General features: G+C 48.0%; 1 protein-coding gene across 12 annotated transcripts in view; it reads left to right on the top strand.

Moving 5' to 3' along the window:
- The window catches only part of SAMD11 (sterile alpha motif domain containing 11), a 114,309-nt gene that overhangs the window by 42,231 nt on the left and 55,344 nt on the right, over positions 1 to 16,734 (top strand). For all 12 annotated transcript variants that reach the window (XM_027658102.1, XM_027658103.1, XM_027658110.1 and 9 more), the window contains one exon: positions 2,492 to 2,542. In XM_027658102.1, coding sequence (XP_027513903.1) covers positions 2,492 to 2,542 — 51 coding nt within the window. The remainder of the gene's footprint in view (positions 1 to 2,491; positions 2,543 to 16,734) is intronic.

Genomic DNA, 16,734 nt, shown 5'->3' with positions numbered 1-16,734 from the left:
AAAAATCTAAAAGATACATATAGCTACATTAGATATATATAATACAATATACTATATTATAGTATAATACCTTATTATATTAGTCAAAGAAATGTTGCAGCCCTGCTTTGAGGATCCTTCTTGCTTGAGGATCCTTCCAGGGTGAAAACCACTTTTGCCCTGCTGTGGCAGATGGATGTGTGGTGATATTGGGAGCTCCAGAGCTGAGCATCTGTGGAGAGGAGAGACAGGGAGTTACCCGAGTTTTAGGGTGAGGCAGAATGGTTGGTTGGAAGAAAAAGATGCTCTGCTGCTCTGCATCCTTCTGAGTTCCACAGGTGCTGTGAGGGCCCCATGGGGCACACAAAGGGGTGTGATGAGACAAACCTCTGTCCCAAAGTGTTTTATGGCCCATTTTTAGGCTCTTTTAGGGGATATTCATGTTGCCTTCAGAGGCAACTTACCTTAAACACAGGTTTTCTGAATCAAACTGTTTTCATCAAGAAAGGGATCATGGTGTTTTAATCAGACAAACATGGTATTTAATCAACCTATATCTCAGAGCCAAACCCTTTTGGGGTTGTTTTGTTGGTTTTTTTTTTGAGGGTGCTGAAGGATGTTTTATGGACAGAGAAGCAGGAGGAGCACAAGGTTCTCTTTCAGCCTTGCAGTGTGATTTCCAGCTGGTCCCACTGGGTTCGAGGCTCTCCCAACTTCCAGGGAGCAGCTGCCAGGGTCTGATTTGCTCAGTGCAAGGTGCTGAGCTGGAATTAAAGGAGGGGTTTAGGAAGGTTTTGTGTGTGTGGGAGATCTTCTATTCCAGAGGGCGGTGCAAAATCAGGCTTATCACCAGCTCCACTCTCCTGTGAGCAGGACAGACCCTTCTGAGCCTTTCTTGCCTGGTTTGAATTTGCTTTATTCCTGGGATTCAGGTCAGCTTATCTGGAGAGTCCAAATACATCCCAGAGTCTGACCAGACTTCAGTTCATGGAAGTTTTACTCAGTGCCCCACTTTGGCCTGTCCTTTCCAGAAAGTTTTCAAACATTTTCTGAATTTTAACTTGGAAGAGCAACTGTTCCTGCTTTAAGCTCAGGAGCTGGGAAGAGCCTGCTCCATTTCTGTTTGCAAATGAAATACTGGGAAGGTGGAAATCTGGGATAGATTTCCTAGACTGGTAGATATGAGGAAGAAGAATAGGAAAAACTAGGCTCACGTGGCACTGCTAAGTGGAGTTCTGAGAATGGCTTTATTGGTGGATGTTAATATCTAGAAAAAGAACTATTCACCCCTAAAAGAATAACCAGACTCCTTTCTGAGTCAGACCTGCAGGAAGAGCACAAAAGCTCTGCCATCACATTAGTAAAACTGGCAGCAGCCAGCATGTCTTGGATGTGAAATTATTTCCGTGCTAAGAGTTGTTCTCAGGTAATTTCAGGACTAGGCTGGAGCAGGAAAGCACTTAAACAGACACTCAAACCTGAGTGAAGTCCCATCGACTTCTCTGGTCATGGTGAAGTGTTTTCTGGCCCAATTCACAGCCCATTCAGACCGGGGGAAGGGCTCTCTCTGACTCCAGCAGGTTTTAGGTGAGGCTCCTGCTGCAGCCAGATGCTCCACAGCCAAGCAGCGCTGCTTTTTCTGCTGGGGGCAGAGGCAGGAGTTGCTGCAGGGCTGCACAAAATGTGCAGAAAGTGCCTTTGGTTTCTGCTGCTCGTGAATATCTGCGGCCCTTTGGGAACCTGCATCTGCAGGAGGTGATTTATCTGCCCAGCCAGGACCCAGCACGTTCCCTGGCAGGCTCTGGGAGCCGTGGGAGCGGGTTTGGGCGAGGATATGGACTCCAGCTTGCCAGGCTGGTCTCAGATGGCTGGGGTTGTCATCAATCACCGTGACGTGGAGACACAGTGGTGGTCACAGACCATCCCCTGAGCCAGGGGAGATCAGTGCTCCCTGCTTTTGAGAGGAGACACCAGACCACAGAAGGTCAAGCGTCGGCCTTTTCCCTCTGGGTTGGGGTGGATGCTGTCTTAGTAGCAAAGGGAAAAAAAAAAAAAATCCATCAAAAAACCAACCCCCTTGGCTGCTCTGTTCATCTAGAATCTGCTATTGCTGCTTGTCAGCAGGCAGAGTGACAGAGTATGTGGAATTAATTTCCGAGGTGGGAAATTGCTAATAATTTATTTACAGCCGGGGCGGGTGCGGAGGAGGGGACACAGCACAGACAGATTTGGGTTTTCTTCATAAAATGTCAACACTGAGCTCATTCTGCTTCCTCTGAATGTGGCCTGGGAGTTGAGATGACGTCCTGCAGTCCCTGCACCTCTTGCATGCAGCAAGGGGAAGGTCTGTGGGTGCTGTACAGCTCACCTGGGGGTCCTGCCAGCTGTGGGCTCCTCATGGGTTTGGGGGGTCATAAGTGGGTTGTCGTGGTGGAGCAGATCTTTTTAAGTAGCAAGAGATGCAGCATTCAGCCCGTGCCACTGACCTCTCTGTTTGTTTGTTTGTTGACAGGATACACACCCACTGGGATTTAAACATCTCCTTCCGAGAGACCTCTTGCAGGTACCATTTTGGGGCACCCTCTTTGTATGGTAGGCTAAGAGTTTATGATATGGTTACTGGCATATGGATGCTGGGAGATATAAATGAACATTTCTGTTGGTACTGTGGGTTTTTTTTCTTCCTCCCTTTGTTCCCCATTCTTCCCTTACCACGACCCCTCTCTTTTGTTTTTATTTTGGGGAAAGTTGTGGGGGGAAACAGTCTCTTTTGTGTTGGAAGAGAGGATTGATTGGACTTGTAAAGAAAACCCTTTATTAGTTTTGATATGTTTACTCTGGTCCTGAGAACGTGGAAATTCATAAATGGAAGGTAACCAATTGCAAACATGAATATTCCTTTGTGACCTCTGGGTCAGTTGATGTCCTGAGCACGGTGCATTATCTTTACGTGTTGCCCACAGTCCTAAACTTTTCTAATCCTTTAAAAATACAGCTGCAGAAATTTTGCACTGGGAAAAAAAAGCAAGCTGGAATTTTGAAATGTCTCTTTTACACTGGATTGCCAGATCAGGGTGCAGCAGCTGAGCCCGGCAGGCACTGTCTGTTTTGTAGAACAAGGAACATTAACCTGTGGGGCCGTGAAACTTGTTGGGGAGTAGGGAACTGAAGGAGGGTGGAGGGTGCAGGACAGTCCAGGGTCTGGTTCTGGGTGTGCTTCAGACACATGTGGGTACTGTAGAAATCAGGAGCTGCTCCACTGGACTGCAAAGAGCAATCCACTAATAACTTCTTTTTTCTGCTAAAAGTAGTTTTGGATGCTTTTGTGCAAACTTCCTGTTCAGTAAGAGACTGAAAAAAATATAGGAAAATACTACTATTACAACTACTAGTGGACTAGAGGACCATTTACAGCCTAAGCTGTGCTCCTGGAGAGACAAGTTCCATCTCTTTAGCTGAGCACTGGAGTATGAATTAGGCCCAGTGAAGGTTGTGGGGGGAGAAGGGTGGGAAATCCATATGGATCATACTCCATCAGGGAACAGTGAGGGCAGAGGTGCTCACTGGTATTAAACTAAACACAGGCTTTGGCCCTGAAGCATAAACCCTCATAATTCCTCAAATTTACAACGTTAAGAGTGCAAAGCCCACCCTGCCAGGGAGCTCCCAGAGCCAGTCCAGCAGGCCCAGCTCACCCAGCACTCATAAAAGCAGCCCAGGTTTGGGAGTGGCAGCCTTTGGAATAAAATCCTTGGTTTGCTGCTGTGAGCTTTTGGGACTCTCAAATACAAAAGGATGGACTCCTTCCAGGCAGACCCTTTCATGATGCATTTCAGCCCAGAGGAGCAGGGTTTTATGGCTGAGTTATAAACTCCTAAAAGGCAGGTTTGGAATGGAAGTGCTGACAACAGCCTTAATTAATGGCCATGTGAGCAATGATTCTGCACAATGGCAACTGAGGGTGCCAACACCTTTGGAAATTAGAATCTCTATCTTAAAAAAAATAAATAAAAAAAAAAATTGAATTTGCAGAGCACAGAATAAAATAATGGTCTGATTTTTATGTCAAGTACACTTCTTGGGCTTCCTCAACTGAACTGTTGGTTCCCTTGCAGTTCAGCTCTCTCCTGCAAGAAACATCAGTAATTCCTCTTGGGAAGAGAAGTTTTGTGGGTTTGCAGATTAAATGGTTAGTCTATCTATCAAAAACTAGTTCAGGAGAAAAACAACCCATGTTATGCTGCGTGGCAAAAGAAGTAATTTGTGTTTGTGTGTCAGCACGGAGAGAGGTTTTATGTATTTAAGTGACCTAAATTGCCACACAGCCCTGCAAAACATCTCAAATCCATCTAAAATCCATCATGGGAGGGCAAAAAGGTTTAGCTGACCTTTGTTCTCAGTGACCTGCGTGGCTCAGCACACGGGTCATCCCAAACCCCTGCCAGGGAATCGTTCCAATGCACCACCCCTGCAGGAGTGCACAGCAGCCACCACGGTGCCTTAAATCCAACAGGGCTGAGAGCTGCCACCTTAATTCACCTGCCTCTTTGTCCTGAGTTTGTCTTTGATCTTCCTTTCAAGTTGTCAGAGGATACCTGGATTCACTGGATTTAGCCACCTTAGAGCTGCTGTATGCATTGCCCCTGGATAAAAGGACATTTAACTGGGGACAAATCATTCTATACACAAAGAGGCAAAGGCTCAGGATAGGGGAATTGTCCTGAAAGGGGAGATTGGGATCTCTCTGTGTCTTGCCAGGTGCTTTGCTCCCTTCCCTTTTAAGCTTTGAAGTTAATACAGGTTTGAGTTGATGTTTACAGCTCATTTTCCCTCAACATTTCCTGTCCAAGGTAGAATTCCCTTGTGTGGACATACTGTTCCTGGAATAATTTGCTGAAATATGGTGAAGTTGGTCAGTGAATGATGCCCTTCTTTTATTTCAAGACAAGCCTGTCCAATTTTAAAGCAGTAAACACGAGGTTAAAACCTGGTCTCTGCCACAGCAGAGGGATTACCTGGCTGAGGGGGAGGCACCTCATGGAAATAAACCGTGGAATAAAAAGGAGTTCTGGGGAGGAAAAGGATTTTCTTGCTATTTGTTGCTACTTGATGTCTTGAGGGAGCTGCAGGGAGGTGAGTGAGGAGCAGATAAAAAGGCCATGTGTGTTAATCCCACGTCCTGGTGCAGCTCAGGGTGGAATAAATGCTTTGCCCACCTGAGAATTTCAAGGCACTGCCGGTGCAATTAAAGCCATCCCCATTTCCAAGGAAGTCAAGGGATGTTTGTGCTGCCCATGTAGGAAAGGAGGTGGTGTGTAATTTGTTTAGAGCTGCATTGCAAAGGCAAGGAGCAGAGCAGAGAGCTGAAGAGGCATCAAGCACATGCTTTGGCTTTTTTGGCTGCACAGTGAGGAAGCTCTGACAAAACATCCAAGGGAACCTTTCTGCCTTCAAAGTCCTGCACTTGGTGCAGGTGTAAAACAGTGTCTCTGTTTTACAAGGGAGTCTCTGCACTGCCATATGACCAAAAAGCTCCTCGAGGGTACATTTCAAGCTTCCTGGGCCCTCCAGGGGATAATTTTATCCAGGTATCTGCCACGTGAAGGCTGCACAAGGAGCTGGAAGGGAAACAAAGGCATCATTTGCCCTGAGCAAATAAAATGCATTTAACAACTAGAATTTAAACAAGAGATTACAGTGGTGTGTACCCAGCCTTCCTGGAGGGACATAAATGTATTAGGATGTATTTTAGACAGGCAGACATTTGGTCAGGAATCTGGGGATCCATGTGTGCATGCATGTTTAGATCTGACTAGAACATTCTTTTTGGGCCTTTCCATGTTGATTTAATCTGGGCATAAACACTTGCTCAGGCAGAACTGGGTTTAAACAGCAGTGCTGAACTGCTTAAACTGGAGTGTTGGATGTGTAGGTTGGGCTGGTGTGGTGGAGTGCATACCTCTCAAATAACTGTATTTAAGGAGGAAGGAGATAGGTTAGGCAAGAACGAAAAAAACCCATGAAACAAATCAGACCAAGTGGAAAAAGCAGGTGAGAAATACCTGGAAATGGGCTTTGGAAAGATACACAGGGAGAGAAAAGGAAAGCAGAAGAGGAGAATTGCAAAGTAGATGTTTCTGAGCATGTCAAGGCTGATCCTGAGTCAGCAGAAAGCGTTGCTGTGTGACACAGGTAACGTTATCAAGTGCCAGAGCATCCTGCTGCTCTGCCCTTTAAGGATTGATATAGGGTGGCTTCTGGGCTGGGCTGTTTATTCATTTTTTTTTTTCCTAGCAAGCTCTTGCCTTTTAATCTCAGAGACCTGAAATAGGTACTAAGAGGTCACAAGAAGTTTTTTTAGCAGCTGGAAGCTGGATGTGACCCCGTAAACACCCTGCAGCCTTCAGCATCTGCTGCTGCCAGAGCTGCTGCTCGTCAGATAAGAGCCTTGGAGTCACAGCAGAATAACCAGAGAGTGGCAGAAGAATGAGAGTCCCTATTTCTTCAAATAGGGACCTACCTTTGCCTTTCTGTGTCCACTCACTGTTCCTGCCTCGTAGCCCCAGCTGGAAAAGCTGCTGGGGAGCTGAACCAGTCAGGTTTTGCCCATCGGATTTAAGTCAGGGCAGGGGAGACCGGGGAGATACCAACTATGTGTAGACCTGCAGAGCTGTTTCCACAACTCATGGTGACTTTGGAGGACAACTTTGAAGCCTGTTCTTGACTCTGTGCTGTTGAAAACTCAGAGGGATCCCAGTGAGATACCACAGAATGTATTAACCGTGACTTGCACTGGTGTGGGGAGGACATTTGTTCAACATGAGGCTGAATTCAGCCCTCCCAGGTTATTTCTGCTGTGGTTTTGGGGCAGAGGCCGCTTAAGGAAATGTTTTAATCCTCATCTTGGTGGAATATCCAGAGGACTCTCACCTTTGGAACTGCTGGAGCTGTGAACCAGGACGTGCTTCCTGCAGGCAAAGCCAATAAATACAAGGAAGCTCTTGGCTGATGCCATTGTTGTTGGCAGTCAGGGCATGGCTGTGTGGACACAATATGTTGGAAGGAAAAGTCTTTCCAGGTGGGTGAACTGGGTTTGTTCATCAAACAGTGCCATACCTGTTTGATTTTAGACAATGGACTCCCAGCAGGTAAATGGATGTACTCTTTTTTGTTTAACTGGGAAAGGAGAGGGTAAAGTAAATCCACACCAAATCCACCCAGTGAAGAGACGTTCACAGGAATGTTCTGTGTCAGTGAAGAGCAGCCTGGGAAGGTTCAGCCAAGGAGTGAAGCCTCCATGTATTCCTGTGCTCCACACAGGCTGCTGGCAGGACATTCCCCAAGGTCCATGGGAGAGGGTGAGTTGGGCCTTGGGATTTTTAAGGAATCATCCAGAGCAGAGATACCTGAGAGGCTTTTTCTTCTCCCTTTCCTGTAGGAATAAGGCCAAAGAAGGAGAAAATTAGTACCTGTCGGAGTGCTGAAGAATATTATTTAATCTGAATAATTATTTCATCATTATTTCATTAGCAGTACTTTTTGCTCTTACATTCATTCCCAGGAAGATTTATTTGGCTATAGGGGTGGGTTAGGGAAAGGAGACCCTTTATGGACTAGCAGAGATTGAAAGAAGGGAAATAGGTAGCTGATAAACCAGTTTTAGCTTTCATTTTAAAGCTAAAAGGATACAATTATGTTTCAAATAAAGGTGAGAAAAGCTGTTAGACAGCTACAAAGAAGAGGGAAAGTTTAATCAAGAGTAATTCTGTTCGTGTTTATCCCCAGTGTGTTGTATCTGCCATAGTAGGGGGAGTATAATGGACTTTTTGTAGGACAACCTAAAGGATTCAGGATAAACTGAAGGCATCTTAAGGCCTTTGAGACACATGTAGTCTTGGATGCAGCTTTGGGAAGAATTCTTGATACATTTTAGCCCATCCAGGGATCAAAGAAAGACTCACATCCATCTGCTTGTAGACCAAAACTTCAAGGGCACATTTGTGGAATGGGAGATTTTCTGACCTCCCCCCTCGCACCCTTCTGTGAGACTGAAACGATTTGAACGTGCCTGTCCTTAATGCTTTGGCTGTGTGAGTGATTCCTGTACATCATCACTCCCCACTGTTCAGTGTCTAAACTCGTGCCCTGTCACCCAATTAGAGCTGCTCATCCGAGTATTTTAATATTTCATCAGTTCAAAGCAGGCAGCTTAATGAATTGAGAAAATGAGGGGAATTCGGGATATTTAAAGAGCCCCTGTCTCCATCAGGCACAGCAGCTGCGTGTCAGCCACACATTCTTTTTGTTGGCTGAGCAAAAACACTTCTGTTTGTGTGTTTCTGAGGAACCCTGGAACGCAGCATCCAGGCAAGTTCCAAAACTTTCAGGGATGTCTCTCCTCCCCATCTCCAGTGCAGCATCGCTGGGGTGTAATTCCATCTTATTTTTATTTATGGGCTTGCAGAGAGCTGAATGACAAAGCAGGATTACAGTAAAAAACGTCTTTATGCTTATTTCCACCTTATTTTGGAGTTGCCAGTGCTACTGATCATTTTTATGAACTGTCATGAGCATTAATGAAATGTTATGGGCGTTTTGCTTGGGACACTGCAGGATGATTAATTTGTTTTTTCAAGATCAGTCTGCAGGAAAATTTAGGGCTGTTTTGCCCATGGTTGGGGTTGGGGTTTTCAGGCCTCTCAGTTCCTTCCAGTTGGAAAAACTTATTTAACCCTCCTTCCTCTTTTCCCAATCCTTTGTTTTTCCCCTTTCTTTCCTTTTTTTTGCCTGTATCTGGTGGGTGACATCTCATCAAAAGGTGTAGATACCTGAGAGGCAGAGGTGGGAGGCTGGCAAATTGTTGTCTGTCAAGGTCTGTCTTAGATTGATGTCTTAAGAAGGACAGAGAGTGACCAAGAGGTTTTTTTTATCAGGGGTGAAGTTTTGAAAGTTATCCAAAAGTTACACAGTTTTAAAAATCATAACCAAAGGTGGCCAAGAAGTGAGAGGCAGCTTTTTTCCTGAGCTTTGCCTGCTGGAAATCACACTTCTGTCTTCTGTCTGGAGCACAAAATTCCCATGGGGAACAGAGCTTACTCCTGTGTCAGCAGAGGTGGGTGGGAGTTTCCATTAACTCCAGCAGGTCCCAGGCTGGATTCCTGAGTGCCAGGATGTGAAAGTGCTGTTGGACACATTGCTGGGTACAAACCAGGTGTGTGTCCTCTGGGTTTTTGCAGCAAGTAGAGAAGTTAGGGGTGAATTAGGGAAGGAAGGAGAGGGAGCCAGCAGGTGCAGCAGGAGGTGGTTTTTCCTCCCAGCAGTTCATGCAGCGGCAAGTCAGGGGTTGCCCAGCTTGTGCCAGAGAGATCCTGGAGTGTGGGAAGCGGGATGGGGGAGAGGCAGCAAGGCATGGAGAGGTCTGGAGGAAGGAGGCAGCCCCTCTGCTCCCCAGAGCTGCACACCCACGTGCTGGCCTGCATCCAGCTCTTTGCCCCGGGCTCATCTGCCCGTCTCTGGTGGAAAAGCGACCCGGGCTGTCAGCGGGTCACACTGCCTGTTGTGCAACAGGGAAGCAAAATGCTGCTCCCCCTCACACCCCCCAGCCCCTTCTTCATTAGTCACCTGATCAGAGCCTTCAAATCCTTGACCCAAATCCTCCTGTGCCCAGCTTTAGGTCTTATCCTGCGCTGGCTGTTTGTCCACCGGCGACCTGCGAGGGAAGGTGTTGGCTGTGTGCTGTGATTAGGGGGATGCTGGGGATGTTTTGAGCTGTGTGCAAGGTGATAAGCAGGAGTGAAGGGAGGAGGGGACGAGCCCTTGATCGGTCTGAGCTGCCAGCTTTCCCTGATCCACATCCCATCTCTGTTTCTGCTGACTCAGTGACCCTGGTTTTACTGCTGGGAGTGTCAGACAGTGACCTTGCCTGTCTGCTCAAGGACCTCTGGCACTCAAAGGCCATGCCAGGGCAGAGCAAGACGTGCTGAGGAGAAAGTTATTCTGCAGAATTTCTTATCCCAAGATGGCTCTGCTGGGCTGGAGGAGGGTTAATCCTGCACTGATTCGGGTGCTGTGTGTGAGGCAGGGAGGCAGAGTTTATGAAATGTGCTTTTTCTCACCTGGTTAGGAAGGTTTTACATCCTAGTAAGGAAGAAGCTGAGAGGATTCACCAGCTCCTGAGAATAAACATGATTTTATTCCCAGAGCACACACTTCAGTGTGGTCAGGGTTTGGGGATGGAGGGTCTGTGTTTGCTCCCTGGTGGGCAGGGACATGGGTCACGCGTTTTTTTATCCACTCCGAGCTGCCACTATTAACTGGGAGCATGATGGGGTGATTTCCTGACAGGTTCTGTGCAGCAGGTCAGACCAGGGAGATATAAAGGTCCCTTCTGGGGCTTAAAAATCAATGAATCTGTGATTAAATGGCCCAGGGAGGCTGGACATTGCAGGTTAAGGGAAAAGGAGTGATGCTGGTGGCATTTTATGTGGGAGCTGCATCAGGTGTTGCTCTTGCAGCAACCTTCCAGGACCTTGTAACAACTCCCCAGATTTACCTGCAAATAGCAGGGGAACAGCAGGTGGATTTTTTTTTTTCCCCAGGAGCTGGACTGGAGTGCATCTGTTTCCTTGGAAATCGGTTATTAGGTTTTAAAAAATGGTGACCAAAAAAAAATACGGGAGCTTTTGAGCGCTTATTTTGCACCAGTCCTGCCATCCCATGGTCGTGCTGTTACATAAGGTTGTTTCTCAGAGCTATAATGATGCAGTGGTATTTATAGACCAATCTGGGTTTTCCCTTTAATGGCTTCCATAAAAAGCTCATTATTCCCTTTGCACAGTCCCTGATTTACATGCCTGTCCTGTCCCTGGGCGTGTGCTCCAGATTGGGCAGCCCTGAGCAACACACTCCCTCTGGCTCTTGTTGCTAAATCATGGACTCCTTTAGGTTGGGAAAGCCCTCCAAGAGCATCAAATCCGACCCTTAACCCAGCACTGCCGAGGCCAGCACTATAAACCACATCCCCAAGGGCCACATCTCCACGTCTCCTGAATGCCCTCAGGGATGGTGACTCCACCACTGCCCTGGGCAGCCTGTTCTGGTGCTTTATGACCTATTTAGTGAAGAAATGTTTGCTCATATCCAAGCTAAACGTCCCCTGGTGCAACTTGAGGCTGTTTCCTCCAGCACCAGTGACTCTGGGAAGAGCCTGGCTGTGATGATTGGTCTGATCCTTACACCAGGAACTTGCCTTTTTGTGGTGGGGAGGAGAGAGGAGGTCAACAGAGAAGAAAAAAAAAAAATCACTCGTGTTTCTGCAGGTTGTGGTGATTTTATCATCTCCTTGGAGCTGATTGTCAGTCCTGGTGTATCAGCCTGGCCAGGCAAGGATGGGTGTGCATGTGGTACATGGAAGGAATGACTGGAGAGGAAACAGTCTGTGAACCTGTTACCTGAGCCAGGGGTAGCACTGAAATTCAGCTTTGAACCGGAATTGTGTCTGGTCAGGCTGAGAATGAGGAAGGAAAAGGAAGCCCACGTGTGTTCCTCAGAGTGACATGGTTGGTGTGGAGGATGCACAGGCACAGACCTGCCCTGATTTCCACCTGCTCTGGCCTGATCAATGCCCCTATGTCTTTTCTCCTGCAAGCCCTGACATCCCTCCTTTTACATATTGGATTTTTTTTTCTTTATTGTAGGGAGGGGCAGAGGGTCGGGACAGTTTTATAGCAACTGTATTGATCAGTAAAATTTAATATAATCCTTGCACTTACTGTGTGATCGTTAAGGGGATGGAGAGCTGCTGAAACATATTTAAAAAGAAATATTTTCCAGTTTTATTTCCTCCCATGTTAATTCCTGAGTCTCTCTTCCCTTCCAAACCTGGTATCAATCTCCTGCTTTGCATCCCTTCAAAGATTTTTGACTGGGTTTGCTCAGATTGCCTTTGGTTTGATTAATTATTAGGAAAAGACTTAGTCTGGTCCAGGGCTGGATTCCTTCGTCATTTCCTCGGCTGTCTTGCAGTCCCTGGATCTGTGCAAATTTTGTGTCTGCTGGGAATATCACTCCCTCTGTTTTTATCTCAGCTATATCTGGAGCTCCTGTTGCTGAAGGACCAGGTGGCCTCTGGGTGTCTGATGCCTCCCACTCCCCCCCTGCCTGGTGCATCCCCATGTGTGTGGAGAGCAGCAGCACGGAGCTGTTTGACTGACACTCCAGTGAAGTCTGGGCAGGAAACTGGAGCAGAAAAATGACAGCTTGAGCTCCAAACTTATGCTAAATATCCTGACACTGGAGCAGCCTTTTTTGGGTGCTGCTGAGTGGGGCTGCACCACAGGTGAAACACCTCCTCTGCAGGGCAACCTGCACTTTTTTTATGCCTCACCCCCAGCACAGGAATGTTACTGTGTGGGATCCTGCAGCTCAGAGCATGGGCAGAGCAAACCCTGTGTACCAGCAGGATGGAAAATCTCTGAGAGGCACCCAGGGCTCCCTGCGAGGAGGATGGGGCACGGCATCTGGAGGGGGGTTGCTGTTCTGCTGCCTCCTTATTTTGGAGAGGGGGAGCTGCAGCAAACTGAAAGGCAGCCACTGTTGAGAATTATTTAAATTTTGACCAAATTGTCTCCTTGCCCTCTCCTCCCCCTCTTTGCAGTCACTTTGAGCAGCGCCTTGCAAGAACCAGCAGACCCTGCGGGCGCCTGGCTGCCTCTGCGAGATGCAGAGACTGTGACACTGATTTATATTTTGGTTAATTGTCTCCATCCATTAGTCTCCTCGTCCTTCTCCTTGTTAAAGATGCAGTTACTGCTAATGTCTGTAAATGAAACACGTTTAAAAGGCATTGCTCCCAGCCTGGATCTGGCGCAACAGTCACTGGGAGCTGCCACCTCCCGAGGGTCTCAGGGTGGTTTGTGGCCCGCAGGGACAGAGGGGCCTGGGCACGTGTCTCACCCCCACTCAAAGGCCAGGAGTCAAAGGGGCCAAGAGCTTGAGGTGTCTGCCCCATCTGTCTCATCCCCTCCAAAAGTCACTGCATCCCAGTGTTCTGGCTCCAGAACTGGGCTTTCAGCAGCTGAGACTGAGAAGAGGGAAACGGGGTGAAGGTCCAGTGTGAGGACCAGGGGACAAGACAGGACCAGACGGAGTCTTGGAGCAACAGCTGCTGCCTTCAAACACTGCCAGTCGGAGGCTCACGGTGCAGATGTTGCTCAAAAAAAAAAAGATTATTGTTCCCAGAAGTCAGTCAGAAAGGATTGCTGCATGTCTGGTTACCACAGCGTCCCTGGAAGGGCTGGCTCCTAATTCATTTATACCTCCCGAGGGAGGGCCCCAATTAGCAAATGTGACAGTTCAGTGGCAGTGCCTGTGATGGACTTCTCCTTCCTCTGGCACAGGTTGGGGCTCATTAGCGGGGCTGGATGAGGGGGCTGGCACAGCCCATGCCAGCAGGGATGGCTCTGCTCTGCAGGTGCTTCTCTGCAGCTCCTCGGATGAGTCAGTGGATTGCTGGGCCATCATGTCCCAGACAGGCACCTTCTGGTGTGGCTCTGTCCCTTGGGTGCCTGTTGCTGACAGCAGCTCGTGGAGTGGCCACGGGTGGAGCATTACCCTGCCATTACAGAGCAACCAGCTTTGGGGAGACACAGGACCAGTTATCCCATTAAACACAGACAGGGCAGCAATCAGGGCACTCATAGAGAACATTAGCAGGGTGGTTTTTTATCCTTCCAGCAGCAATTTTTGCAGCCATTAGTTATGAGTCCGTCTCATCACTGCTCTGCAGAGCCAGCTCCCTATATCAGAGCCTTGGGATGTGACAGGGGATTTTAGACTCTCAGCTCTGAGCTGCAGTTATCCATGTTGTCCTGCCTGTACTCCCAGAGTCCCGCACCGGTGTTTGTTGGGTTTTGGCGTGAGATTTTTGGATGAGAAAGACTTTTTTTTTGTTGTTCCCCAGACCTACCGTGGATCCTGCCTCCTACGCTGAGCTCCCCTGCAGTTTTCTTTTGTTGCCAGTGGAGCAGGTCAAGTGCACAGTGTTTTCAGGGATCTCCTCCAAAGGTCAGGTGGCTGTTTTGTGGGAGAACAGCTCTTATTTCATGTTATATCCAGTTAAAGGAGCCTTTTGGACTTGGCCTTTACAGCTTTGTGGTTGCTGCTTGCAACATCCGTGGTCTGAGTTGTGGTGCTCAGTGAGCTGCTCAGTTGCCTGTGGCTTGGGCAAAACCCTTATCACAGCTTTCCTGCATTCCTGGTAAATGGATCTCTTGCTCCTTTGCCCTCTCTTCATTAAGGATTTGAAAATTGCCCAAGCCATAATAATATCCAGCCACTTCTCTGGCTGTTGCTTTTGGCAGCAGGACAGAGCCTAGTGGTGGAATGGGAATCCTGTTGGATGGAAGCAGCTTGCAAAAGCTTAGGACATTCTTCTCAGTGGATAAATGGGCAGGGAAAAGGCAGGGATATATATGGCATGTTTGGTGGGCTAGTTGCTTCTCCAGTGCTACGTGCAGCACAATAATAGACATCACCACTGCCAGCTTTACTCCCTTTTGAAGTGCCATCCTTACAAATGCTGGTGCTCTGGAATGAGGTTAAATGTGTGTTGGATGGATTGGAAGTTCAGGCTCTGAAAATCTTGTTGCAGTGCTGCAAGATCTTTCTTAAAACTTTGCCCACCAAAATAGCAGAATTGCCTAAAAAGAGTCTTGTGATCAGAACTTTGATCATCCAGAGGCAGATACCGGAAAAAAAAGTCAACAACATGGAGTGACTTTCCAGACTGAAAGGAAATCTGGATGTGGCCAACCCTCCGTGTGCCCTCTGGAATCCTGACAGGAAGTTCTCATTTTCTGCCCTTCATTTTCTGGAAGAGCAAACCCTGCTGCTGCTGTGGGATGGAAGTGCCCCATCCATCCACCCTCAGAACATGTTCCCCTGCAGCTTGGAGCCACACCTGTATTCCTGCAGGTCCCCAAACCATTTAATTACTGAACCCCATGCAAACTGAGCGTTGCCATGGCGACCTGCAGCCCTAGAGAAGGCTATTTGTCTCCTCCTTGACCTTTCAGGAGATCCGTATCTTCCTCAAGCCCCCTTCCATAATCCGGTTTTTAAAATATAATATTATGCTGCTGGAAGGGATCAGACCTTTAATCTGCTTGTGTGTGCATGTGTCAGTGCATGGCTGGGGGTGCTGCTTTGGGGCACCCTGCAGGGTTCAGGGCCAGACAGGGCACAGCACAGTGTGACTGCCCTGCTGGGGCTGCAGGTGAGCTCCCAGGGGGAAATTCTTGCCTTTGGCACACAGGTGGAGGAATCCTCTCCCTCTCCATTCATTCCCCTTGGTGTGGGCTCCTTCCACACAGGTCATGCAGCAGTTGGGCTTTTGCTGTACTCTGCTGGTATCCCCAAAGTGCATGTTCTGGATCCTGACCTGAGGTCTTGCAAGCTGGATGTTCTTCTACCTGTTGTGTTCCCTCCATGTCTGTGAACTGGGCTGTGATAGGTGCTGGACAGGGCCTCTTTTATGGGATGTGGGAACAAAAGTCTGCAGCCAGCAGTTAAGAGTGAAGAATAATAGAATTAATGGAGTGGTTCGGGTTGGAAGGGACCTTAAAGACCATCTCGTTCCAACTCCCTGCCATGGGCAGGGACATCTTCCACTGGCCCAGGTTGCTCCAAGTTCCATCCAACCTGGTCTTGGACACTTCCAGGGATGGGGCAGCCACAGCTTCTCTGGGTAGCCTGTGCCAGGGCCTCCCCACCCTCACAGGGCAGAATTTCTTCCCAATATCCCATCTAACCCTGCCCTGTGGCAGTGGGAAGCCGTGTTCCCTTCTCCTGTCACTCCAGGCTCTTGTCCAAAGTCCCTCTCCAGCTCTCTTGGAGCCCCTTTAGGCACTGGAAAAAATTTTAGGGCTGGGAATGCAGCTGCAGTGAATGTGCAAAAAGAGGTGATTTCTGAAAATCACTGTTATCTGGGCAGAGCTCTCCTTCCCAGCTACATCACTGAGAGCTGGTGGAGTACTGGAAGAACTGAGAGTCAATTAAAAGTTAAACTTTCACTCCCTTTATTAAATAGCATGGGCATGAAAGCAGTTAGTTGGACTTTGTGGGAGGTTCGGGGAGGTCTCTTGTTAAAATTATGTAAGTTTACTGTCTTGTGCAGTCCTGAGTGAGGAGAGGGTGGCAGAGCTGTCAGCTGCAGACCCAAAGCTGGTGTTTTGTTCTGTTACTCCATTATGGTGGTAGAAAGCCCTGTGGGTTTAGCAGAGCAAGTGTGTCCCTTGTTAGAGCCCACACAGTCCCTGCAGTCTGATTTCAGCTGTGTGGGGCTGCCTTTGCTGGGGCAGTTTGGCCACCAGCGTTTTAAATAATGCTGAAATCCTTCACCTGTGCAGAAAGATCTCAGTTTTTCATAAAAGTCTCTGGTTACCATTCATTCTCTTTTCTCCTGCGAAGACTTGAGCCCCAGCTCTGTGCTTCCACCTGAGCCAGGTGTAGGATGAGCCCAGAACACAAAGGCAGCCTCTGCTCCAAACCTCCCGTGCACCAGGGCAAAAGGAACAACTCCTGGGGACAGTTTGATGTGTTAAAAGCTGTCTCGGCCTGTTTGCTTTATCTTGAGACTTTCTTCCCTTTCCTCTCAATGTCACCTTGGTGTTCAGTTTGCCTTCTGCAGAGGTATTCCAGCGAAATCCTGTTTTCCTGGGATTCTGCCTAATTGTGTGGGTAGACTGAGTGGAGTTC

The sequence above is a fragment of the Corapipo altera genome, unplaced genomic scaffold (assembly GCF_003945725.1).
Source record: "Corapipo altera isolate COAL_440 unplaced genomic scaffold, ASM394572v1 301, whole genome shotgun sequence".
Taxonomy (NCBI): domain Eukaryota; kingdom Metazoa; phylum Chordata; class Aves; order Passeriformes; family Pipridae; genus Corapipo; species Corapipo altera.
Note: the sequence above shows the minus strand (reverse complement) of the source record. Positions and strands in the feature narration are given on the sequence as shown.